This window comes from Nanorana parkeri, unplaced genomic scaffold, assembly GCF_000935625.1.
Source record: "Nanorana parkeri isolate BGI_ZX_2015 unplaced genomic scaffold, ASM93562v1 scaffold733, whole genome shotgun sequence".
In the NCBI taxonomy this organism is placed as follows: Eukaryota; Metazoa; Chordata; class Amphibia; order Anura; family Dicroglossidae; genus Nanorana; species Nanorana parkeri.
In genome coordinates, this window is record NW_017307001.1 from 562365 (window position 1) to 587852 (window position 25488).

At 39.2% G+C, this 25488-nt stretch overlaps 1 protein-coding gene across 1 annotated transcript in view; it reads left to right on the forward strand.

Annotated features, from left to right (window-relative positions):
• The window catches only part of CLSTN2 (calsyntenin 2), a 725439-nt gene that overhangs the window by 538972 nt on the left and 160979 nt on the right, over positions 1-25488 (forward strand). Inside the window, exon 5 of the mRNA XM_018564198.1 lies at positions 20454-20603. Within this exon, the coding sequence (XP_018419700.1) occupies positions 20454-20603 (150 nt within the window). The remainder of the gene's footprint in view (positions 1-20453; positions 20604-25488) is intronic.

The window sequence follows — 25488 nt, forward strand, 5'->3', positions numbered from 1 at the left end:
TGTCTGCATGAGAAGAACGGAAAAATCGAAATGCCCGCGTTCGCTTATTTGGAGAGTTAAGGCCCTGGACATTAAGGCTTAAAATTTTAAGGGTCATGATTCAGATGTTGGAAGGAAGCATCTAGAAAAACTAATGAAAGTCGTGGAGAGACCATCACATAAGTCATGATCAAAGCCCTCTGTGCTACCTGACTGGTGGTAAAGGACGAAGAGGACATAGGCATAGTGGGGGAAGGAGGAAAAGAGAGAGAGAGGGTCAGGAGGTATAGGGATGCATTAGTTATAGCGTATGGAAAAATGCTATACAAAACATAACAAAAACACACAGTTTGCAGCAGACGCTGCAGGCGGATAATATCCGCATCAAGTCTGTAACGTTGGGTAGGGGGATCTAAGCGATCCTAATCTACCCAAGGTACGGGGAGCACATTGACAAACTCCCCCGGACAATCTTATACCGGACTTTTACCGAAAACGACATTAGTAGAAAGAACCTGAGACTCCAAGGTTAAACATTCTAAACCTGATAACATAACAGGTGCATAATACATGCAGGCAGATAAAAGATAAAGAAGATTAGACAATTTTTAACTTAAATTATAAGAAAACGAGAAAAAAAAAAAGGGGGAGAGACCGGTTATCTAGTCTCGAGGATCTGTGTTTTTAAGGAAACCATTCTAGAGGTGGTCGTCACGGCCATAATGTGTGCAAGACTTTCAGTGCTTGGGACACAGTAACATAGCATCTGGAGTATGAAAAACCATCTTTCTTGCCAAGCCTAGAAAGGCAAGGATACAGGCCTTCCCTTATGACTTTTGATTATAATCAGTGCACTACGATCCTCGAGTCCAAGAATTTTGACACTAGCGTGAACTACCTCGTCCCAGCGACATACTATTCCTTGAGTTTCTGGGGACTGAAAACCACCCCTTGAGGACTGCTGTATGCCATCCTCTGCTTCAATGCCCCATGGCTGCCATAATCTTCTTCCTCTTGTGAGTTCTGCAGCCCCGCAGGAATGGGTTTTGAATAAAGGGGGCCTTGAGAGGAAAAGATGTCCTTCTCTTCCTCCCGCTGTCCTGCCTCAAGTGCCCTATCCATAATTCCCTGCAGAGTATGCTCCAGCAGGAACACAAGAGGGATAGTCTCACTGATGCATGCATTGTCACGGCTCACCATCCTTGTCGCCTCCTCAAATGGTGACAGTACAGTGCATGCATCCATTATCAGCAGCCACTAGCATGGGGTAAAAACTCCATTGAGCCTGTCCTTGTGCCATACTCACACAGGTATTCGTTTATGGCCCTCTGCTTCATGTGCAGCCACTGCAGCATTGCCAAAGTGGAGTTCCACCTGGTGGGCATGTCACAAATCAGGCAGTTTGTGGGCAGGTTGAATTCCCATTGAATTTCAGCCAGACTGGCTGGGCATGAACGCCTGAAATGGCTACAGACTTTTCTGGTCTGCCTTAGAAGATCCTGCAGCCCTGGTTACCTGTTTAAGAAATGTTGCACCACCAAATTGAGGACGTGTGCCAAGCATGGTACATGTGTTAACTTTCCCTGTCAGAGGGCAGAGAGAAGGTCGCTGCCATTGTCTCATACAAGCATTCCTGGCTCAAGTTGCCCTGGCATTAACCACCTCTGGGCCTGCCCCTGCATAGCTAAAATAACCTCTACCCCGGCGTGGCTGCTGTCCCCTAGACAAACCAGCTCAAGAACTGCGTGGCATTTTTTAGCCTGACCCATTGTGTAGCCCCTTGAACGCTTTGGGAGAACTGCTGGTTCACAGGACAATTCAGCAGAAGAGGCCATTGTGGAGGAGGGGGTGGAGCAGACAGATCTCACATCATCACCACCAACTTTTTGGAGGCGTGGTGGCTGAAAAAGCTCCAGCACTGAGCCCGTCCTGCATCCTTCCCAGCTGCAAGCAAAGTTACCCAGTGTGTTGTGAACAAAATATAATGTCCCTGACTATGTTTGCTGGACCACGTTTCAGCGATAATGTGGACCTTGCTTCTGACTGCCTTGTCCAACGAGGCCAAAACATTGCCTTCCACATGATGGTACAGAGCTGGAATGGTCTTAAGTGAAAATAAATTGCATTTAGAAACCTGCCACTGTGGTACAGCACATTATGCAAACTCACGGAAGTAGGAGGAGTCCACCAGATGGAAAGGCAGCAGTTGTAAAGCTAGCCTCAACCAAAACTTGTGGCAAGCCAGGTGTCTATGTGCATTGAATGTAGCACAGGTAATAGTAAAGGTATTTACAGGTAATAGTAAAGGCATTGTGACACCTAGCTTGCCACAAGTTTTGGTTGAGGCAGAAGTTTACTGAAAGGAGAATAGAAACACCATGGTTTAGTGACCTAAAGAGATTTTGTTCTGAACTGGTTCTTGCTAATATGATAATAGTCTAATACTGGTTCTTTTTAATGTACCGCCATATCTATTCAATTTCTAGTATATTGTACTAATGTATATTAACTGTCAATGAGCGCAGCTGAAACAATAAAAACATAGCCATCTGGTTTATCAGGATGCTGCCAGTGTCTCATTCAAGTAAGAAATCTTAAGCATTCTTACGTTTATCTTCTCAGAGGTTGAACTGTAAATATCAGCATATTGTCACTCTCTAACAAAACGGCACAACAACCTCTCATTGACTCAGCTAATCTGAGAATCAGCAATAGCAGATTACCTTGAAGTGCTGAGTACCATCAAAGCTTTTCAAGTATGAGTCTTATCCTTACTGGCTATGACCCTCACAATTTCCGCACTATTGTGTTTTCAACTACTAGTTTCTGATGGTAGATTGATTACAACCTATGGACTTTTTATGTCCCTTTTTTTTCTGGCTGGCTCTCTGTGACCATGCCACAACTTCAATTTATTCTAAAAGGTAGCAGACTATAAAAAATAATCACTGTTGTATAGTATGTGACATGGCAAGGCAGCCATGCTGGCAGTACCTTAAAGTATTTGCAGTAGTATTTTTAACTGGAGGGCCTCTTCAAATATGTCAATTGTTTTTTTGTTTTTTTTTTATCAGGCCGCTGGCTATAAATCACAAGTTTGATTTATTTAAAATAACATTTAATAACTTTAGTGGATAAATATGCTAAGTATTTAAGGGCTTATCAAAACCAAAACCATGTTCAAAATGATGCTGCTTTTATGGAGATTAGTAGCTACTAACTTAGGGTGCCTATACACTGTGCACATTTTGGACGGTTCTTGAGGAACCAGCTGAAATTCGCACACTGTGTGCCGATGGCACCCTTTTGGTCAGCATCCCTCAATCAGCTGATCGAAAGAGACGGCCGGTATTCACACAGAGCTGGCAGGAAGACTCTAGTCAAGTAAACAGCTGGATTCCTTGATCAAAACACTCAATAGTGTTGATGGAGGAATCTACTCAGTTTCTTTTGTCCAGCATGTGGGTTGAATGAAAAAAATAGAGCAGTGTATGACCAGCCTTAGTCTCAGTAATCTAACAATACTATGAACTGTCATTTCGAGGTTACGTGCAAATAAGCATTGGTCATGCTGACATGTTAAAGAGTATGTAAAGTCAAAACTATTATTTTTAGTTTTGAAAACAATAGGGTAGGGTTATGATCAATGTCATGTTGTGTTTCTTTTTTTACGTGCTGTCTGTGTCCTATTGTAGCGGCAAACAGTTTTGGGAAACCAGTAATGTACTCCGGACACAGACTTCAGGAAAACAAATCTCTTTTTTATTCTGCGCAGAGACTCAGGCGACTAGTGCCTGCAAAAACTGAGTGATCTCTGAAGGGCGGTCACAACATATATAATAACAATTGCGTCAAAATACACATTTCCTTCAAACATACGTTTCCTTCTACAGCTCCAAGCCAATCAGCAAGCAGCATTTGCAATTCTACTCTATACGGGTTGCATCCATGATCTATTTTGGCTCATCTTGACACAAACTGCCACTGCCTTATGCATTGTTAGTGAAACAGGAATGGAGGGGGCCCCTAGACACAAGCTGCTGTTATGCTTTGTGGTAAAAAGGAGGGGGTCGGGGGGCCCTAGTTATGTGCAGGTACAGAAACTCTGAGGACTAAACAGCGAGAGCCATATTATCATTCTATGAAGAACATCCATTTTGTCAAGCGTAGCCATTTTGTCTGCTGCCACACTATCGTGAAGATTTTCCTTCACTTCTTGTTCCAGAGACACAGCAGGAATTAAGAGTATATCTTCCAAAATGAAAGGGTATTCCCGCTTAGACAGTTATCACCAGAACAGACTTGCTTACCCATTGGGAATGTCGTGACAACTCTTCCAGGGACAACTGAAAAATGTTGAATTTCCCATCATTTTCTGTACTGGAGACAATGGACACCAGGGCCAATAAAGAAAGTGAGTCTCCCTAGTGAGGACACAGACAACAATAAAATCCTGACAAGGGTTAAAATCCTTCCACATACTATCCAAAACTAAGAAAAAGATTTGGAGCATTTTTACACTTTAAAATAAGTGCATTGTGTTGTTTAATGCCTACCAGTTGTTTAAAGCGTGCATCAGAGACAGATTAGGATGTTTAAAAAAAAAAATTTGTTCCACTTATGCAAAGGAGAAGAGAGGATTCAAGGGTCATCAAAGCAACAAGTGGCTGTAATAGCATAATTTTGCTTCAGTGTACACTGAAGACTTTAGCTGTATGTTTTGAGAATTATGATTCTTACTTTTTTCTTTTCTACCTTACCTGTCAACTTTACAACAAACCACAGCATGGGTACAGGCAAGCACACCTACCAGTCCATCACTGTCTCTTAGATAATAATGAATATAGCTACCCTGTTGAAAAATATTTTTTGACTGCTGAAACCAGTAAAAGAATGCAGTAAATACTCATGTGTCTTGGTGCATATGCCACCATACACCATTCTAATTGCTAAAACTGATTCTTCTGGGAGTTTCAATCTCCTAGGTTCCTAACAGCTCACCACTCTCTGTTAAAAAGATGTGGGACCAGAGGACAAATGTAGATACAGACAGCTTTGATACAGACAGTAGTAAAAACCTAAAAGAGGTTCTTACCCCTCACCACTATCCAAAAAATAAAGAATTGTAAAAAAACCTTTGCCTTTAGATAAAAGTTAACTTTGTTGTTGCATAATCACTCAAAGAGGAACTTTACTTATATCTTCAAAATAATAAAAAAAAACCTTTTATAAATGTTTAGTAATGACAATCTACAAACACATACATCAAGATAATTGCTGGCTTTTTACTCTTTACATACCTTGTTTTTCTTTTCTTCCCCAGTCTTCTCACAGTGGTCATTTTAACTAAGGGCAGATTAATCCATCACCCTTTACTGCCTGGAACGCTGGCACATGTGACTAGAACATGTGACCAGGCACATCATCTCAGGGGAGGAAAATGCCTTTCCCTGAGGTCTCATGAGATTACCGATGAGATTTTCCAGCAATTCTCTGCGTATGTAACCATCCCAGAATACAACTCTTAGACACATACTACATCACTTTTGCCAGGAAGTAGAAAACAAGAAATTGTAAAATGAAAATAAGTTTGTCTAACTAATGGATGTAAGATGATTTCATATCAGCATGCTAATCTGCATGCTGATGTGTTTTAGTCAAAGGGGGTAAAGATCCACTTGAAGACCAGATTCATTTTTGGATAGAACCATAAGTAGCAAGGAGGAACCCAATGCCAAGCTGTAGCATGAAACATAAAGAATAACAAAAATACACTAAAGCTAATATATGTTAAATTAAAGGAGAACTATGAGGTGAGTGCTTTTCACACACCTCATAGTTCTAGCCGACCTGTGACAATGAGACTGTCACAGGTCGGCTCAGTAGATCGGGAGGTGAGCGAACACATACCGGGTTCGCTCACCTCTCGATCCTGAACGGGAGGACGCTAGTTTGTGAGCGTAGTGCACAGCATGTGTTCTTCCGCTAAACTTGCTTGAAAATCCCTGTTACTCCTCATGTTTAGTAATGAGCCGAATACCTCCTGTACTGTTCAAATTCAAACTTTAGAACACGGGAAAAGTTTGAATTTGAACTTAAATTTGAACTTAAACTCAATGCAAGTCTATGGGGGTAGAACTTTGAAAATCAAATGCCCCCATTTTGAAGCCTTATATGCAATTTAGTGGCCATAAAAAAGGTATGGGGATCCGGGTAGTGCCCTGAGGGACATGAATCAATGACATTTTTTTTTAAATACCGTTTTTAAAGTAGCAGTGATTGTTACATCACTTAAAGGGTAACAACAAAAATGAAAAATTCCTTTAAATATCGTTTCTGGGGGTCCACTTAAACTGCCTGTAAAGTGGCACATCTGTACAATGTATAGAACCTGCTGCAGCAAAACTGACATTTCTAAAGAACAAAATGACATGTAAAAAGCAAAAAAAAAAGTGTGTGCAGTTCCCCCTTCCAAACAATACCAGACCATTTAGGTCTGGTAGGAATGTTAGGAGGAACCCCATTTAAAAAAAAGCGTGGGGTTCCCCCAAAAAGTCATACCAGATCAGTAATATAAATATTGTAACATTATCACAGTTGCAATATTTATGTTATTTACAGGAAGTTTAGGATGTTTCTTACAGGTTGAAGGCTCCTATTGTTCAAATGCCTACATTTCAACTTCACTTAGATCAACCCACTTTGTTCAAAATAATCTGTAGTAGTGAAAGTTATAACCAGCACAGAAGATGTTAATAATCCTTGTAATGAAACCCTGACAATGATTCGAATCCTTCCTCACTCTGCCCAGAGTTATACATACTGTAAGGTTGGACTGACATTTCACTGTAACTGCAGGTTTTAAGCACTACCAAATGTTAGTTCAAATTGCTTGTCAGACATTTTCTTTGTTGGTTCAAATAGAGGAACTTCTGACCAGCACTCAGTTTGGCCTAATAGAATAATTGTTTGTCAGAGTGTCAGACCTACTTGTCTATCCTATCTATCTATCTATCTATCTATCTATCTATCTATCTATCTATCTATCTATCTATCTATCTATCTATCCTAAAATGTTTGAAGTTTTTGTAGTACTTTTTAAATTTGTTTCTATCATTTTATATTCTTTAGTTTATATCAACTTATGTATTTAAATAGTGGTTAAAAAAATGTGTTACAATGCATTCAATCAGTTGCTATATTCAGTTGCTATATGCAAAAAGGTAGAAGAATAAAAGCAGATGGAAAACTGATACAGACTAATTATACATTGTCAGTTTAAATTCACTGTGGATTTACAAATGAATACATTGCTATAGTCTTGTAGAGAACCATTTGCTACATTACACTTTCACAGCCTGGAAGCATTACTAGAGTGCTATATTAGAATATTTTATATTTGTTCTAATCACCTCCCCCACACTTTAATTCACACAATGAAATTTACAGCACAAGCCCTATTAAGAAACACATGAGGACAGATTATTGATTAATCTATGTGCTAAGTTTTTTTTTATTTTGTACTATTTCTTCAGCTATCTAAGTCGAAAATACATGTAGCTGTTAATTGGAATAGTGAACAAGAAATCAGGTAGCTATACAGTACATAATCAAAAATATCAGCTCTGATATCTTCCATTCTTTAAAGTTCCAAAAAACACATTCCAAGTGTAAAATGTTTTAGTGTTACTTATATTTGACCAATGGCACAGCTAAAACAGTGTGGTAGAGGAAGTAACTGAATCTAGGCACATGAGGTCAAATGGACTGGTCTTGATTGTTTTACTCCCCTATCTAGTTGTACATTTGTCATATTAAAGTAAAAAAAAATAAAAATTACATATATGATACCATTTTTTTTAATCCTCCATGTAACATTGTCTTATCTGTTAAATACACCAGTAGATCCGTATTTTTTACTTTCTTTAGCAGGGTGACAATGCTTTTCATTCTGAAGTGAAATCTCACAGCAGCATTGTTTTGATATGGACAGGATAGGCTAAAGTAGGCTATACACACTTCAAATGTTGGGAAGTTCTTGATGACCAACTGTCAGCACCCTTCTGCATGGCATCCTTGGATCAGCTGATCAAAGGAACAGGTCGTAAAATTCTCAGCCGAACCCCATTTGGGTATTCTGTCAGGACACAGTGGGGTATTAATCCTTTAATGTTTGTAAGCAACGATGGAGGAATGTATTCTTTTTTCGTTTAGCCCGTGGGTTGAATGAAAAAAAAATAGAACTGTGTATACCCGGCTTCAGATGGTTATATCATTTTAACTATTGACTTAAGCCTGAGTCCAGCTAACACATTTTAAGCAATTACAGCAGCAGATTTTGTTTTAATTTGATCATAGTTTAAGCCATATAAGCTCCCTCAGCAGAAATATTTGGTTTGTTCCAACTCTGTAAGTGTCATGTTTGAATGACAGCTTGGTCTGTATGTAAATGTAAGAAAAAAAATACATAAACGCATGTAAAATAAAAAAAAATAATATATATATATACACTCTGAATACTATAATTGCAGGTATTCACTACATACTAAACGGAATACAATATTTTGCATTACAGGGGGTTCTTTAACCAGTGGTGGACATTGGGCATGATACACAATCTTAAAAAGTTCAGGGGAGAAACACTGGGCATATGTGGTTAACCCTATTCTTTTTCCCTGCTGATCTTCCCCTCACATCAAAATGACAGCCGAATATTGCTTTTTAAATACAGCAGCTACTAAAGCAGCTGCTGTCAAAAACAGACCTTCTGACCCAGTGTTTATAAACAGTGTTAAGATAAAAAGATACATTGTTACTTTTGTATCTACTCTGTTTCATTTTCTGTAAATCAAAGAGATGAGCTTCGATTTGCATATAATGTCAGGTAAAGCAACTTGACAAGTAAAAAAAAAACTTGTTAAAATTAAACAATGTATTAACCCTTTAATTTATCCTAATAAGCTCTAATTACCTCTTATCCCCTTTCTAACCTTAGCGGCTGCTTTTTTAATTTCTAACCATTCATATTTAACCTTTTTTATTTTTTTGGCTTTTGTTTGTTAGTTTTCTTTTAGTGTCACATTAAAAAAGCACAACATTAAAAAAATGCATTTCTTTTGCAAATAATTTTAGCGTTTTTTTCTAAACAGGACAAATTATAGAATAAAATGTATACTTTTACTTACTTCCTCAGTAACACTATTTTTTTTAAACTAACACTGATCAAAGTAGAAAAACGTTTTTCATTTTTGCTGTTTTTTGTCCATAGATTACATAAAAAAACCTCTTTCACTATCACCGAAAGAAAGCCTTGTTTTTAAGTTTTTAAATATGTAATATTACATAACTTTTGGTTCACAGACCTGCCATACCGTTTTATGCATTATAAGCTTATATATACTGCTCGAGCAGCATAGGTTTCCTTGTAACGTTTTTAAATTGTATGCAATTATGGTTTTATTTAAGGTTTACTGGTCCTCTTAAGAGCCTATCTGTGTACTGATAAGTACAAGATTTCCCAAGCTGAACAAGAGTAGGAGACTATTTTCCACATTGTAATGTTTAGCAGGTGTCTTTTATTAGTGGTAGTGCTCAATATGGTTTGAAACAAGCATTTGACTAGAAGGCCAATGTGTCTACAGCAAGTCTTAATGCAAATGAGTACTTCTTTATTTCTATTAGACTAATTATATGCAAATTAGGCTCATACATATGCAACATATATAACACTTTTGCTGTTCCTCTAGGCAGTATTCAGCACCTGAATTACATTTATTTTAACATCGAAATTAGCTGAAATCTAAAAAAAAAAAATGAGCATGGTAAATATAGTAAAAACATAACATTGACCTACTTTAATACAACATTAGACCTTTGGGAGAATCATAGGCACCAACATAGTTAATCTGATCCTTGACAGAAGAGGAAACCTTGCTGGATAGATGTAAAGTACAGCTCGTATAATTATTATACATGATTCACTTAGTGCCAGTACTTTACAATATAGAAAGAGACAGCATAGTTACGATACAGCTCAAGACAGGAGGGTAGGAGGACCTTGCTCATGAGAGCTTACTAACTAAAAGGGAGGAGCAAGTGATATAAATGGTAATAACTACAATATGTGGTATTGAGTTGATGGAGAAAGTAAACATTCAGTTGTTAGACTGAAACAGGAGAAACTTCACTGAAGAGATGAGTTTCCGGGGATCTTCAGGGATTCAGGAATTTTTATCAATATTTTTAGAGGCTAATCTGACAAGTCAGTGCCGGAAATGTAAAATACAGATGTTGCTAATAAAAGAGGGTACATGGAAGTGTATACAATAGACCAGACCAAACCCACTTACAGATGACTGGACAGTGATAGATCAACAAACTCAAAGTACTATATCCTTGACATAGATGATGATTAAAGGGTTATTAAACCCTTGCGTGTTTTTGCATGTATCTACTGCTATCAAGCAGTAGATATATGCAAAAACATTTTTTTTTTTAAACGTTTAAAAAGAGTTTAAACTTACCTTGTGTCTTTGCCGCACGCTCCTGTCCGAACATCTGAAGAGTCTCAGGCGGCCGCAAAGGATCTTGGGGTGGGCGCATAGGCACTTCAGATGTTCGGCCGGGAGACATAGGGTAAGTTAATGCAGCAGCGTGCATGCACACAGACTCCATGGGAAATCAGAGAGGAGGAGGACAGAGGAGCCAGCGCTGGATCGGAGACCCATACCTGCGCTTGAGGGACATCTGAAAAGGACAGTAAAGAAGAAGATGATCTGATTAAGAGGCCTCATTTAAGGTAAGTCCCTACAGCAGGATAGGGAAGGGGGGGAAAAAGTTTGACTTTAATGTCGCTTTAAATTAAATCACCTATGCAAGTGTGAAACTGCAAAATAAATGTGGGAGGAGCTACATAAAGAACATGAGGGAGCAAATCTTATGAATAAATTGTACTCTTATTTTTTGGCATATATCTACTGCTAGCAAGCAGCAGATATATGCCCCATTATTAAAAATAATAAATACAAAATTAGAGAAATACCTAATTACTTACCTGTTCCAGCAACTCTCGCTCCCGGGTGAAGCACTCCTGGCTCCCGAACCGCTGTGAAGCAGAAGTGTGCAGGCACATGCGCAGGAGAGGGGAGGGGAGAAAACAGACACTGAAGCTCAATGGAGCATGCACGTCGGACAGACACCGTGGGACAAGAGGAGTCTGCGGTGGATCAGAGACCGGCACCAGCACTGGATGGACTGTTGAAAATGAGTGTAAGGAAGAAGATGATGGCAGCAAGAGGCATCAAATAAGGTAAGTGCTTACAGCAGAAAGGGGGGGGATTCTTTTTTACCTTTAATGTCACGTTTAATAGAAAGTTATACCAGACTAAGCTAAAAAAAAGAATAAATAATAGATTTTCATATAGCAGCACTGCTACTCTGTGGTCTCCCAGACATCTATGAGACATTTGCTACAGCACTTGATATTCACCCAAATGATGAGCTTACCATGGAGTATGTTAAAGACAAGCTTGTGGAAGAATAGAAGCAAAAAGCAGAAAGTACAAACAGTGAAAATGCTCCGGCAGCAAATTTTGTACTCAGAACCAACAAGACAATAATATTAATATACAGCAAGAAACACATTAATGATTTGTGTGCAGAAGACAGGTCACTTAAAGGCAAATTGCAGAATTTGGAACTGTAGAATGAGGTTGATCAAAGCAAGGCAGAAATAATTACAACAGTTTATAGGCAATATATGGTCTCAGAAGGAATATGGAAAGGTTATCTACACTGCCTTCTATCAAAAAAGAGTTGCCAAAGAGTCACCAGAAAGATTATTATGCGTTCCTAGTTTTGAAAATAACCTTCAATCAGTAAAAAAGTTAACCAAGCAAGGATATGTAGCAACATTTAGAGGTAACAACTGTAATACAGTGTGGAGTCAAATAATTAAGTGCACTAGTTGCATAAAGGGAACAGCAAAGCCCACTGCCCCTGGACTTAATTCACTCATATCCATGTGGTTCTTTGAAAACTCAGGCTGCAGGAAAAAAAAGGAATTTTCGCACATTCATTGATGACTGCTTAAGGTATACCACGATTTACCTGTTACATGGCAAAGATGAAATTCCAGATAAACTTGCCAAAGTTATCAACACATTTGGCAAAATGCCTAAAATATTCTGCCTGAATTCCTAAACCTCCCAGGGCTTCCAATTGCCATATTTTCTCTCTGATTTCCTCTGAAAAAAACAAAGACCATTTTACCCAACACTATCATCTGCGGGTAGACTCGCTATTTAAAGAAGGTCAGTTATGGAGTCACAGAAAGCATGTGTCCCCACATCTGAATAGCATGGGTTCTCTAGAGCTATATAATACCTTTGTATCTTGCATAGTGCCCTGCTGTGTTGCTGTAAGCCCCTTGAGAAGCCTAATCTTCAAGATAAGGGGCACTTCAGTTCATTTCTGTCTCCTTATATTACAATACTATCAGGAAGGAGTACTATAATGTAGGAACCAGAGTGGGACATCTCCCTAGTCATATGCAAATATTGAGTTTTTATTAAAAATGATATTTGCATAACAGTTTTAAAGATCATAGCAACAGATTGCAGCGATTGCAGCCTCTAGCAGAACCAAGGTTACTGGATAATTTTATGTGGACCTGCAAAAAGCCATTGTATTCACAACACTTTTGAAAATGAATCTAATTGCTATGTACTGCTTTACAAGCATCATACAAACATAAAGCTTCTGCATATTGCTAGACAAAAAAAATTTGATTTGAGATATTTCATTCAGTACTTAAGTCTGCATTTCTTTACTACATATAGTGTATATTAAAACATAAGTTGGAGTTATACTATAGTTTCAAATAAGTTGATTGGATACTGGATTGGAGGTGGATGGCAAAAGCAAGCTTGGTAGATGGAGTGAGGGATTTAGTGCAGATAGCAAAATAGGATGTTTTCCTGATATACTTTAAAACCGTCAAATATTATACCCCTGAATCATCACAGTCGCTAACCTCCTCCTATGACTCAATTATATCGGGTTCGAGGAAGAGTGATCTGTATTGTTTGAATGATTCTCCCCACCCATAGGCATCCTTTTATAGCTGGCAAAAATATGCAGCCAAAGAGCTGTACTGACAAATAGCCAGAGGCTAGATAGCAAAAACGGAGCATACTGTTTTGTGTGTCAAGCCTTGTCTACAGAGGATAATTGTAAATAGACTTGTTAGTGGAACAGCAATTGCTGAAAGGAGTAAAACATTAATTTGGTGTAATATTTCAATGCCTAAACATCTGAAAGATGTAGTTTACGTTTTCAGTTCTACTTACACTTTGCTATATGAACAAAGGGCACAGTTGTTATATTTTATTAGTATAATTCTTAAGGTAGCACAACAGAGACTCATTAAGCTTTGTTGCATGCAACACAAAGCCTCCAAGATCCTCATTTTCTTTAATTTGCACATACAGTCTGTTTATATATATTTGTATAGAGAGAGAGAGGGAGTTCTAGGTGTTGCCACTGCACTCTATTTGTGAGTTAAATGCCCAGGTGCTCATCCACAAACATTTCCATAAAAATCCAAATTATGTAAACAGGCACTCACAGCCCTCTGGGGGAGAAAAGTCAAAGCATCAGCAATTTATTGTCAACGTTTCCGCAGACCTCAATCCATCTTAAAGTGACACGAAACTCAGGAGTTAGATCTTAAAAATGCATTCACGTATCTTAACTATTAACAAATGTATCTTAATGTATAATTCAGCTGTAGATCTTCAAATCATCTCTGAATTGGTCCTGACATTGTCCTTTGTTCTGGAGGGTGGCTACTTTTCCTCCCTATAGTCCCTGTGTATGTTGTAAAGTACCACTACAAGCTCACTCCCGTTATGGACTACAATCTCATCTTTAGTTAGCTAATTTGTATTGAGATTATAGTCCATCACAGGTGCAAGCTTGGAGTGGTGGCTACTTTACAACACACAGATACCATGGGGAACAAAATTAGCCATCCCCCAGAAGGAATGACAGACAAATTCAAGTTGTTCGTATTCAGCCCTATTTCTTTTTTAATCCAGGCTATGCAGAAATAAAAATAAAATAAATTCTACAAAAAAGCTTATTTTAATAACTTCCCTATAATACTTACTTCCATTATGATGTTAAATTACCATGATATTCTCTAGTGACTCGCTGTTGTTAGGAGATATACTGTAGATGGGTAAGGGATTTTGGCAGCATTTGAAATGTATTTGAAACCCTGTAAAATGTGTTGAATAAGTAAAATAAAATGTAGAACTGCTGCACAGCTGATTCTCTTTTACCTGTTACCTCTGGAATGAAACATCTTGTAGCGTGCTTTCCCCTGCGCTTTTTTAACTTCTGAGAGTCATGATGCTGATTGCATTTCTATTTATAGAAATCAAAAAGGTATTTAGAAGCGGGGTGTGTCCAATATTGTGGTACTGCTACAGGCTCAAAACATTTTGGTAGGCTTTTTATCCAAAGCACAAAATCAAAAGGGAGCCACAGCGAAATAGCTGCTCACTTAGCCTTTTCATTACAGAATTGTGTGTTTTGTCTCCAATTCTCTTTTAAAAAATATCCCTAATTACCATGTGCTTCCAAGTAGCACTATAATTATAATGAGGTTCTGAGTTTTCTGCAAGGAAAACATTGTGTATTTGCCAGAGTCTTGGAGATAAGGATGGAAACATCTGTGCACTCCTGAGAAGCCTATCGCTTTGGGTAAAGAATTAAAAGCCAAGATGTGTACCTGCTACATAGCTTTACAAGGCATGAAATATTTTGAAGTATCCTGCAATATATGTAAATACAATTAGCACATTTGTCTACCATTCATCATTTGATTTGGTATTATTTAAAAAGTAATCATTTCAAGGTAAGCATTCGTCCCAAACACTATAGGTGGCTGTTTATAAAGCCGTGTATAGTTAGTCATCCAGGCAGTTCCGTTCACCCTTCCAGCAGTGATTCAGCAGACTTCCAGCTGCGGGTGGCTCTTTAATACTTAATTTAACCAAAGGGTAGGTAAGCACAGAAATCCTTTACCATTAACCTCTAATGTAAACACAGAGCAGGTGCTTTGGAAAGTTGTAGCAGGGTGAGCGGAAATAAAATAAAGACTTAAACATTTTCAGAACTTCCGTTGTGATTTCGAGTATGATCTTAACTTTGAGGATAAATTACTCGCTTACAGCTACAGAGGTCAATAAGCGCTTTACAGCTCGTATGCTGTTTGTTAAGAATATGTAAATAGTTGAATGCCCATAACCTGATCACAGGTACACTTTAAGGCTTTGTTTTAGAGCTTGAATAAAGTGTACTTTAGTTATGGATGGAGTAGGAAAGGGTTAAACCCTATAAGGCTATTTTTTACTGGCTGTGTCAAACTGGGGAGTTTTACCTTCACACCTTGTCTTGGAGACCCATCAGGAAATAATAGAAGATCTCCCCAAATTCCCATTGATTGATTTATCCTAGCCTGTTGCCCTGGTAACTACTATACATTTTTGGATTTCTGCCTCTTTGACATTAGACAACAAGACACATAGAAGGGTCCATCTCTCTAGAGGGGACACAACTAGCAAAAAACACCAGACAGTGGTTGTAACCTATTATTGCTGTATCCAAATCTAACAACATTTTTACCTTTACATACACTTTAGGTGGGGGGTGTTAAGTATTGATTTACTGTAGCTCAAACATTCTTACTTTGGAAAAGCTGACCTGTGGTATTATTTCTCCCAGACCCTTTCACAGTTTTGCCAGTTTGTCCTGCATGTAAATGTGGAGAAACATATATTTTTTTTGCAATAGTGGTCCTTTAATAAAATAAAGTGCACTGTGGTCATAAATAAAACTAACAATATTTTGAGTGAGCAGTGAAACCCGTTTCATTGTGTAACTTCTTCAGGAGTGGAGACTCCTGCCCCCTCCAGAAAAAGTCACAGGACTTAATGCATTGAGTGGGAGGGGACATATTGATGTCATTACACCACCCAAAAGTGCTGCTGCCACACAGATAAAGTGGTGAGCAGCGCACAAAGAGCAAATATATTTAGTGCTGAGATACCACGTGTCTGTGAGTGTGCTTTTTCTTTGTTTTATTAATTTAATATCTGCAGTGTTATACTATGGAAGGTCTGTTTTCTCTATGTATATGTTAAGAGGAATTCTGAGGGGAAAATTGGTAATGAGAAAAAGTCCATCAGAGTGTAAAGCTTTGAACTGGTCCCATTGTGTGTTATTTCACCATTAGCTGTATTGGTTTATTAAATCCAATAAGTGTATTCACTTCAGGGGGAGCACAAGGGTGAATGTCATCACTAGATGATTTTTTTAGCAAGTTTTGGTACTTTGGAACCTTATAGTATATGCTGCACTGAAGACACAGCTGACGTGGAGTACCATAGATTTCATATAGCACATTATTATGGCATTATCACACTGTGAGTGTGGTTCTTATTGTTTGATTGATTGTTTGTTTGCAGTCTTAGGACTCATTCACACCAGATGCAGTCCGTTCAATTTTTGAGCTGCAAAAATTCACATGATCACATCATTGTACTATTTCCTGGAACTAGGGTAATGAAAATTATTGTCAGCACTTCTAAGTATTTTTAAACATTACCTTATAGGAGGTAAAAACTCTAGGGGGGATATTCACGAAAGAGCCGAAGGATCGAGCCGTAGCTTTGGCTGATCCTTTGGTTCCCTTCGGCTGCCTCTGCCCTTCGGTTCAGTGGAAGCGAAGGGCTGCTGTACGGGTTATTCACAATAGCCCATACAGCAGCCGAGCGGCTAAACTGAGCCAAAGGCATATGCTTCCTGCTCTCCATCATGAAGCGCCCATCAAAGAGAGGACAGACCCGGGAGGACAGAGCCAGCATGGAGAGAGGTAGGTGCGGGGTTCTACATTTAGCCCTGCTTGTGCCACTTTTTGTTGAGAAAAAAAATCAATGCTCTCTGAGTGATCTGTGTACATTGTAAGGATTTTAACAAACTATGTTGCAATTTTCTACCTGTGTCTGTTCTGAAGAAAAAACGTTTTGCTGCAGCATGTCCTTTCCAAACTGATCCTTTAATGGGATGGTCTGGATTCATTATAACCAGCTGGTGGACATCCGGTGTTGTAATAGGGAAAGCTGCAGTGTCGGCATCCTTTTAACAGTAATTCATTATTAAGGACTATCTCACAAAAAATGAGATTCCTATTGCAAGGGATGCCAAAAATTGTACCTGTATCTTAGAGCAGACATCTGGGAAATTCAGTCAGCCAATCACAGAAGCAGGAAGTGACATTTCTGGGGACGTTCTGTACACCAACTGTCTACAAAACACCTCCAGGAAGCCATATTGCACTGCATTTTTTCACAGATTTAGAACATTACAGCAGCTATAGTTTTAAGAAGGTGATTTTTAATAACATTAAATTACAAAATGGCGTGTGCGATACTTATATACGCTATATTGTTGTTTAAGGTTTGTTACGTTTTATATTTTGGAGTGGAGTTACCCGTTAAGTATGTGCAACAATGCCAAAGTCACAAGGTTTTAAGAGTAGCTGCCAGTAGCTTTTGCATGTGAGTTGCCCAGATCTGAAGTCTGTTAAAGTGTATGATTGGTACATGCGCTGGACCACCAATGTATGAAAATAGTATCTGCTTTTCCAACCCTTTTGCCCAGAGAATAGCATGGTTGAGAGAAAGAGAGAAACCTGTGTTCAATTATAAGTATCTGCATTTTTGGAACCTAGAGCTCCGAAAGAACTTTTAACTCTCTGCATCTCTGTCCCTATGTGTTATTATCATGCATGTTGTATTAAGGGAATAGAAAGATGGGATGAGGTCCACCCATTATATGTGTGCCCAGCGCACTCTAGCACTTTGGAGAGATCTTAATTAAGCCAGATTCTCTTCTGCTATGGTCCATCCCGCTTACACCCATTAAACTTGGATAGGCTGAGGATGTTTGATGTTGGCTTTTCCAGGTTTGTGTATCACTTCTTAAAGGCTAAGTCCAGATCTGTGACCATGTTACATGTTACAACCATATCCAGGATGTAACATGAAACATGGTCACATTCAATAACCTCCCACCTTTAAATTGCTCCCATTCCTACACACACACATAAATTGTGCAGTATCCTGAATATATTTTAGTGCAGCTCGGATGTGAATGGCTGTTCACGCACAACCACATCATGTATTCACAGATCCATTTACAGGATCTGCCACCGCAGAAAAGGGACTTACAGGTCTCAGTGGAGCACAAGCGCAGGACGCTTGTAGTCCATTGATTGATTCCTCCAGCCCAATCACACAGAAGGCCTGTACTTTGACTGGAGGACAGGTCAGCAGAAGCCTGTACATTGCACCTATGATTCACATGTTTGCAATTCAATTGCCAAAAATCAATAAACGTGCATTTTTTTTCTTTCATCAATGTGGCTGCATTCATGAAGTTTAAAAAAAATTTGAATATGCCTTTATTATAATTTATGTCTGTAAGAGTCCTGTCAATTTGAATAAATATTTCTAATGTGCAGATGCTAACGTGCTTGAATTTGCTTATGAAAGTGAATTATCTAACCATAAAGAGACAAAACTCATGGCAATGCCTCCTTGAAATTTAGTGTTCCGTAGCGAGGGCCTGTGTGGCTTTTCCATAAGTCAAGTCCAAGCTTGACACTTTTACTCCATATGTAAGAGCCATTACTGCTTTCTTTGATCACTTCAGAATAAATCCCTTTTGTATGTTCCTTTTCATTTAAGAAGCATTTTGCATTGCATGCTAAAGGAGAACTATGAGTTGAGTGAAAATCACTCATCCTCATAGTTCGAGCCAACGTGTGACAATGAAACTGTCACATGCCGGCTCAATAGATCGGTAACTGAGCGAACGCAAACTGTCACTCGCTCACTTCTCGATCATCTCCCTGCAGAGAGTGGTGACTGTGTGTCACCACTCCCCGCAGGGATTCTCCCCCCCCCTCCCCTCTCTGATGCTCCAACACTGACTGGTGGAATGGACAAGGGAGGGGCGGGCACAGCTGGCTCTGCCTCTAGATAGGCAGAACCCGCTGGCTGATTGACAGCGTGCTCTGCTTATCTTGAGGTGGATCAACAGCATTGTCGGGATCCGTCCCGGCTGCAGCGGTTGCAGTATAACGCGAGCTGTAGCTCGCGATATACTGAGCTTTGAGTAACGGGAGGACGCTAGTATATGTCCTCCTGTACCCTTAAGAGAACTATGTGGAAAAACGGTTACCCCATAGTTCTCTTTTAATATCTTGCATCAATCAGTACAAAAAGATTAACTTTTATTTCAGTGCTCAAGACACGCTTATTACTAGATACATGATTGAGATCTTTGAATCTTCTTCATTTTAACATTTATGCTATATGAGTGGAAAGTAGCAGTTACAGATCAAACGTATGCTAGAGATTGCTCTCTGTGATGTGTTACATTGTGCATTATTAAGTGTGTGTAATTTATCTGACTAGAACACTGTCTGTGTGCTGAATGAATCCAGTATTATAAGTCAAATGTTCTACCATGTCATGAGAGTTCTAAGATGTTATTATATAGTTCATGATTGTAATGTATAAGTTAATAGCTATTGCAATGAATAACCATCCCCTGCAAATTATGCTAAAAATGTATAACATGCGAACTAACCAGGTAATTGTTAATGGTATAATGGCAATTATGTTCTTATATAATAATAATAATCTTATGAAATAGCTAATACTAATCAGTGCATATTGATGTACCACTTGTGCTTTATTTTAAACAAAGTAAAAAAATGTAACCTGATGCCATAGGTATTTTATCGAAAACCATTCAGAAGTCCACCCAAAAACAGACACACAGAGCTTACTAGCACACACAAGGGTGGGTCCATAGGACCCTGCAAGGCAAATTAGCCAATGCTGAGGGGATCAGCTGAATCTGCAGGAAACTAAAGCTGTGAAACATCAAAGGGTAGCATCCATTGTAAGTGATTTAATCAGCACTTGAAATAACTTTAAAACATTTTGACTTTAATATCACTTTAACTCCTCAGTCAGCTGCTTCTCCGTTCACTGTCCAGTCACAGGCTGGGCAGGGACTAGACCTGTAAGTGTAACTTAGCTGCAGCAGAGAAAAATCAGGTCTCCTGTCCTGCCAGACAGAACCTGTGCTGTGTGGTAGATCTGTGTAAATCTCAGGATTGAATTGACAGAAATACAAATCCTTTGGCACATTGAACAGTTTTCTTATGTTTATTTCATCTGTGTGTTTAGCTGTTTGCCTGGAGTTCAGCTTTTAAACTTTGTGCAGCATTTACAGTTTTTGAAGAGTAGTTAGCTTAGGACAAAACTAAGTTCCGCTGAGTCAAGATCTTTCTTCCTAATCATGGTGTGCATGATCTTTTTATCTTCAAGGTAACATCAGGAACACAGAAAAGCTGAGCTATGATAAGCAGCCTCAGTACGAGATTAAAGTCACTGCATATGACTGCGGCCAGAAGCATGCAGCGGAAGAGGTCACTGTGAAAGTGGATGTAAAGCCTGTGTGCAAACCCGGGTGGCAAGGTAAGGTCCCTTTGTGGACTCTTGTCTCAAGCTGTGTACAGACATTCCTGTTCTATAGAGGCATTCTCTGTTGTTTTCCTGACCCTGAATATCCACCTCTGATTGTTCTTTTATGAAGCCCCAGGCTCCTCTCTGCTCACAGGCAGATAAGTGCTGATGTCGGGCTATGACCTTAGAGCTTGTTCTTCTCCCGCTGCTCTGTCTCAGTGGGAAATCCCTCTTGTAATGTTGTTGTGCTTCTAACACAAGAAGTAACTCATCCTGATGATGTAAAAGAAAACACCAGGATATGAAACACTGTTCCTAATAAACAAAAAGGGTGAAAGTTAATTTTAGTAGTAAATATTTGATCTGAAACATGAAAAAACAGAATTATTTTCCCTAATATGTGTGTTTATGTAATAATTAAGCCCCCCATTCACACCTGTGCAGCAGGAGGAATGCAAGCAAAATTGTGCGGTTGATGGCACACTGATGCCATTCATTCTGAAAGCCTCCCCAAATGCACCTGCCAAAGCATATGCATTGTAGCACCCCAAAATGCATGGTACAAACGTACCATGCATTTTGGTGCTGCACATTTAAAAAAAAGTGCATGCACTTCTTTGGTGCAATTGTCATGCATTGAAATGATTGCGCTGCCCAAATGTGCTGCCCCTAACCAGCGATGTCGCTATGATGAGACATCTTGGGGCGGTTGCCTCAGACAGTATCTCATAGAGGCACACTTGTCACCCCTGTCCGGCCAGTGCATCCCAGGTTGCTAAGAGCTCTTAACCTGTGAAGCTCTGTCCAGCATCCTGCCCAGCTCACTGACATTACTGGTTGCCAGGAGCTGAGCAGTATGCTTTAGCTGGAATCCAACCCAGCTCCTGGCAACCATTGACATCAGTGAGCTTGGAGGGATGCTGGACAGAACTGGAGCCAGAGGAACCATGCATCTCCTGCATCCCCCACCCATGCCTTACGCGGCACAAAGTGTAGGGAAACCCCTGCCCCAAACACACATAGAAGTGCACTGATAGTTATGACATATCCAGAAATATAGTTGGGCAGATGTATTTATAAAGCAGTGAATCTGGCATTCACCAATCATTCAGTGTGATTTAAAAGCATTGCCCATAAAAATTCACCATGTGTGAGTGTTTGGTAAATATCACATTCACCACTTTATAAATAGATCCCTGAAGTAGAACTCCAGTAAAAAAAGTGTTTTTAAGATGTATAGAGTGGTTTAAAGTTTGAGTCTCTGTCAGATTTTTACTATTGGTTGTAACCCTCTTCCACTCTGCTAAAGAATAAAGTGATATATTGCTGTGTTCCTTTTGGAACAATTCCATCCAGTTTGTGTCATGACTTAAGAGGAAGTGGGAGGAAATTTGTTCAAGAATATACACCAATCAGCCATAACATTGTGACCACTGAGAGGTGAAGTGAATACAAATAATTATCTTGTTACAATGGCACTTGACATCAGTGGCGTGCGGTTTCATTGCTGGGTGAGAGGCATTCCCCCACCCCTGCATGCCCCAACACGCCCGGCACACAGAAGCCCCGCCCCCAACGTGACAGAGCCCCCCAACCCGGTCACCAAGCTAGTGTGAAGGAGGGAGGGAGGAGAAAGGGAGGAGACAGGGAGGAGCCTCCATGTCCTTCCCTTGCTAGTCACTGGTGAGTCATTGAGATGTCTTCAGTGGGTTTTTTTTCTCATTTTTCATTTTTTTTATTTGACAGCTTGGACCAATCACGCTTTGCCATTGGTTCAAACCATCCACAGAGCTCAAGCATCTAACATAAAGCAGAGGCTGTTGCAGCTCTTGCCTCACTAGTTAGGGCACACAAGCAGTGGGAAGCACTCTGCGGTATAACCTAACTAGCTGTCAAAAGCCGGATGCAGCGCCCCCTTTACATGTAGAGCAGTGGAATTAGTAGTTTACACAAATGGTTTGAGAAGAAGATATGGTTGTTGGAGCTTTCAGTTCAATTCATAGGAAGTGACAGGAATATAGCATTTCTGGCAAGATCAACAAGTATTTTCTGGAATTGCTGAAAATGTTCTTTGTCTGAATGCATCCAATACATCTAAGGACTGGTAAGCTGCAATATATTAAATATATTGCTCTAAAGTCTAGATATACAATAAGCTGAAAGTACTTAAGCCAAAGAACCAGCCTGAGAGTCAGTAATAGCAATCATATTTTTTGTAACACGTTTCCGTTAAACAATTTTTTCTTTAAAGTTTTTCTCAACTGTGAAAATAAATTTAAAGCTTGTGTCTGCTGTCAGTGTCCTATTGGGGATATTTCCCTTCATTTCCTGTTCCTGAGACATAGCTGGAAGTGAAGAGGAAATCTCTTATCAAAACAAATGTCCCCATTGGAAGATATCCCTCACCTCCTTTTTTTTAATGACAACAACTTTGGACTTTCACCACTTTCTGTCCCATTGGTAATAGTCATGAGGAGAAATTGAGAAGATGAGTATCCCTATTGGGGACAGAGCCTCAATAAAAACCGGACATGGGTTCTATCTGTTCTATTCTCTATCCTCTCTATTATAACACTAAAAAAAAAATCTGACTAGAGATACAACCTAACTACGGAATGCATGATAGGTGCAGTGGGTGATGATTTATTCTTCATGTGTATTAATAATCATTATCATCAAAAATTGTATAATATTTTCTCTCATTATTATTTTTCACTATTAGGGTTCATGCACATGGGTGTAAGTTTTGCGTTCTGGCACTTACACCCATACGTCTATGTATGTAAAGGCCAGTACTTGCATTTACACACATATGCCTGCATAGTGCATACAGCGTATTCTGTCCATACATTTCTATGGACACAAAAACGTTACAGCTGGGGCTCCCATGTGCCGCAAATACAGGCATATTTTAGTCTGCCTCTGTGGGAGTGGGACCTTAGTTTTGTAAACCTTATGTTTCAAATCAGAATAAAAATAATAAAAAAAGTAATTGAATTGTACCATCAAATAAAAATGTAGCTGATAAACCAGCAGCCAAAAAGTTAAAGCATGCAGTTACAATGGCAAGAACTGCCTTTATTGGCGTTAATAAAATCCCCTATTACTGACACTGCTATTCTCAATTCAGTGCATTTGTCAGTATTTACATTGAATGGTTACTAAACAAAGTGACACAGACCTATGGAATGACAATGGCTTTACAAAGGACACCTTATCCTTCTTGTGTATGCCTGATATCTGTATTTACAACAATGCTTCTGTGTAAGCGCTTTTCCTATTCAATCCCTATCCCCTCTGTAAATTACATCCTCACAAGATAATATGTGCGTGGCGAATTTTCATTTTACGGCCAAAAGAATCAACTTAACTGGCTCATCAGTTTCAATTTGAGTTTTCCATATATCGGTGAGCCATGCAGGCTTAACAGGGGCCTGAGCCAAGATAACCAGCACCAGTACAAAAAACACATCATCTAGAAACAAGATGCTTATGGAGACGGAATGAGATTTGCAATACTGAAAATGTGTTATTTGTTAAAAAGGATTCTCAGAGCAACTTAAGTAGTGTCTGTGACAGAGCTGGGAAAGCCTACTTCCATTCCTTTAGTTTCGATGGGGTGCCCATATTTATGTTGCCCTGAACCTTAACCACAGATGCCTCCCACTTAATTGAGTCATGACCCCACTAACATTTTCCCATACCCCCAAATCTCTTAAAAATATCTAACCATTTTTGATTTATTATTCAATTGCCCTGTTGGCCTAATGCATGTACATTAGTTAGTCTTTCAGGTTGTAATACAAATGGTAAACTTTAAAGAGGTTGTGCCTTTATCTGACAGTATATACATATATACATAGGAAATAAGCACAAAAGGGGCGCCTTTCCTGGTGCAGATCACTTTTATTTCAATAAACATCAATAAAAAAACGAATCATACTCACAAACTTGAGTGTCACAAAGTCATGAGGTAAGAACTGACAAGCAGTGAGATGTCCACTAGGTGATACCAGTGTAGTAGGGTCCCTCCTTAACTGCAGAAGGGCCCTGCAATTAGTGTACAATGAGAATACATTCATTCGGTACAGTGCAAAAAACATGGGGTCTCTTCTCTTAGCCCCTTGTCCTCATCCCCCTGCCCTACTGTTGTTAAAACCCAACCCCGCTTTTTTAAATGGGGGTTTCTGAACCTAGATATGGACTTTAAAGGGGGCTGCTTAATGTGTATGCATTCAAGCTATCCTAAATAGGGATAAGCTCAGATTTGGATGGAAACTAAGCTCATCCAAACCCAAAAGGAAGCGGTGAGTGCGGTCCAATCAGTTGCAGCCACGGTGTAAACAAAGGGGGCGGGATTTTCGTGACAACATTGACTTTATATGGCTACATGATCATCTTAGGTCAATGTCCTAAACCAAGATGGCCATGTGGCAATATTAAGTCAATGATGTCACCAGCATCTTGCCCCTATTTTTAAATGCAGATGCGGGGCATGTCATGCTCCTTCCACAGGTGATTCGCTTCCTTTCAGGTTTGGATGAGCCTGACCTTGGTCAACGTGCAAAATATGGAAAGCATATCAGGTTTAGGTGTTATTTGCATTCTTATAAATGCATACAAAATCTGTAGTAATGCTTTCTGTGGACGTTCAGTGCCATATCAGTATGGACAAATCACATTATGTTTGGTTAACAAATATCGGTCTTGATTGTAGTGAATAAAAAAATGCTGCTCAAATGCTTCCAGCCTAGGCAACCTGGATCACATGTTATCTGACTACAAATTTAAAAAAACTGCTATATAAAAAAAGTCTATTGTTTATCTGAAATGAGCAAACAAACTGTAGTTGTCCCCTATACATAGGTAATAACACACCATTCATAGAAATAATGTT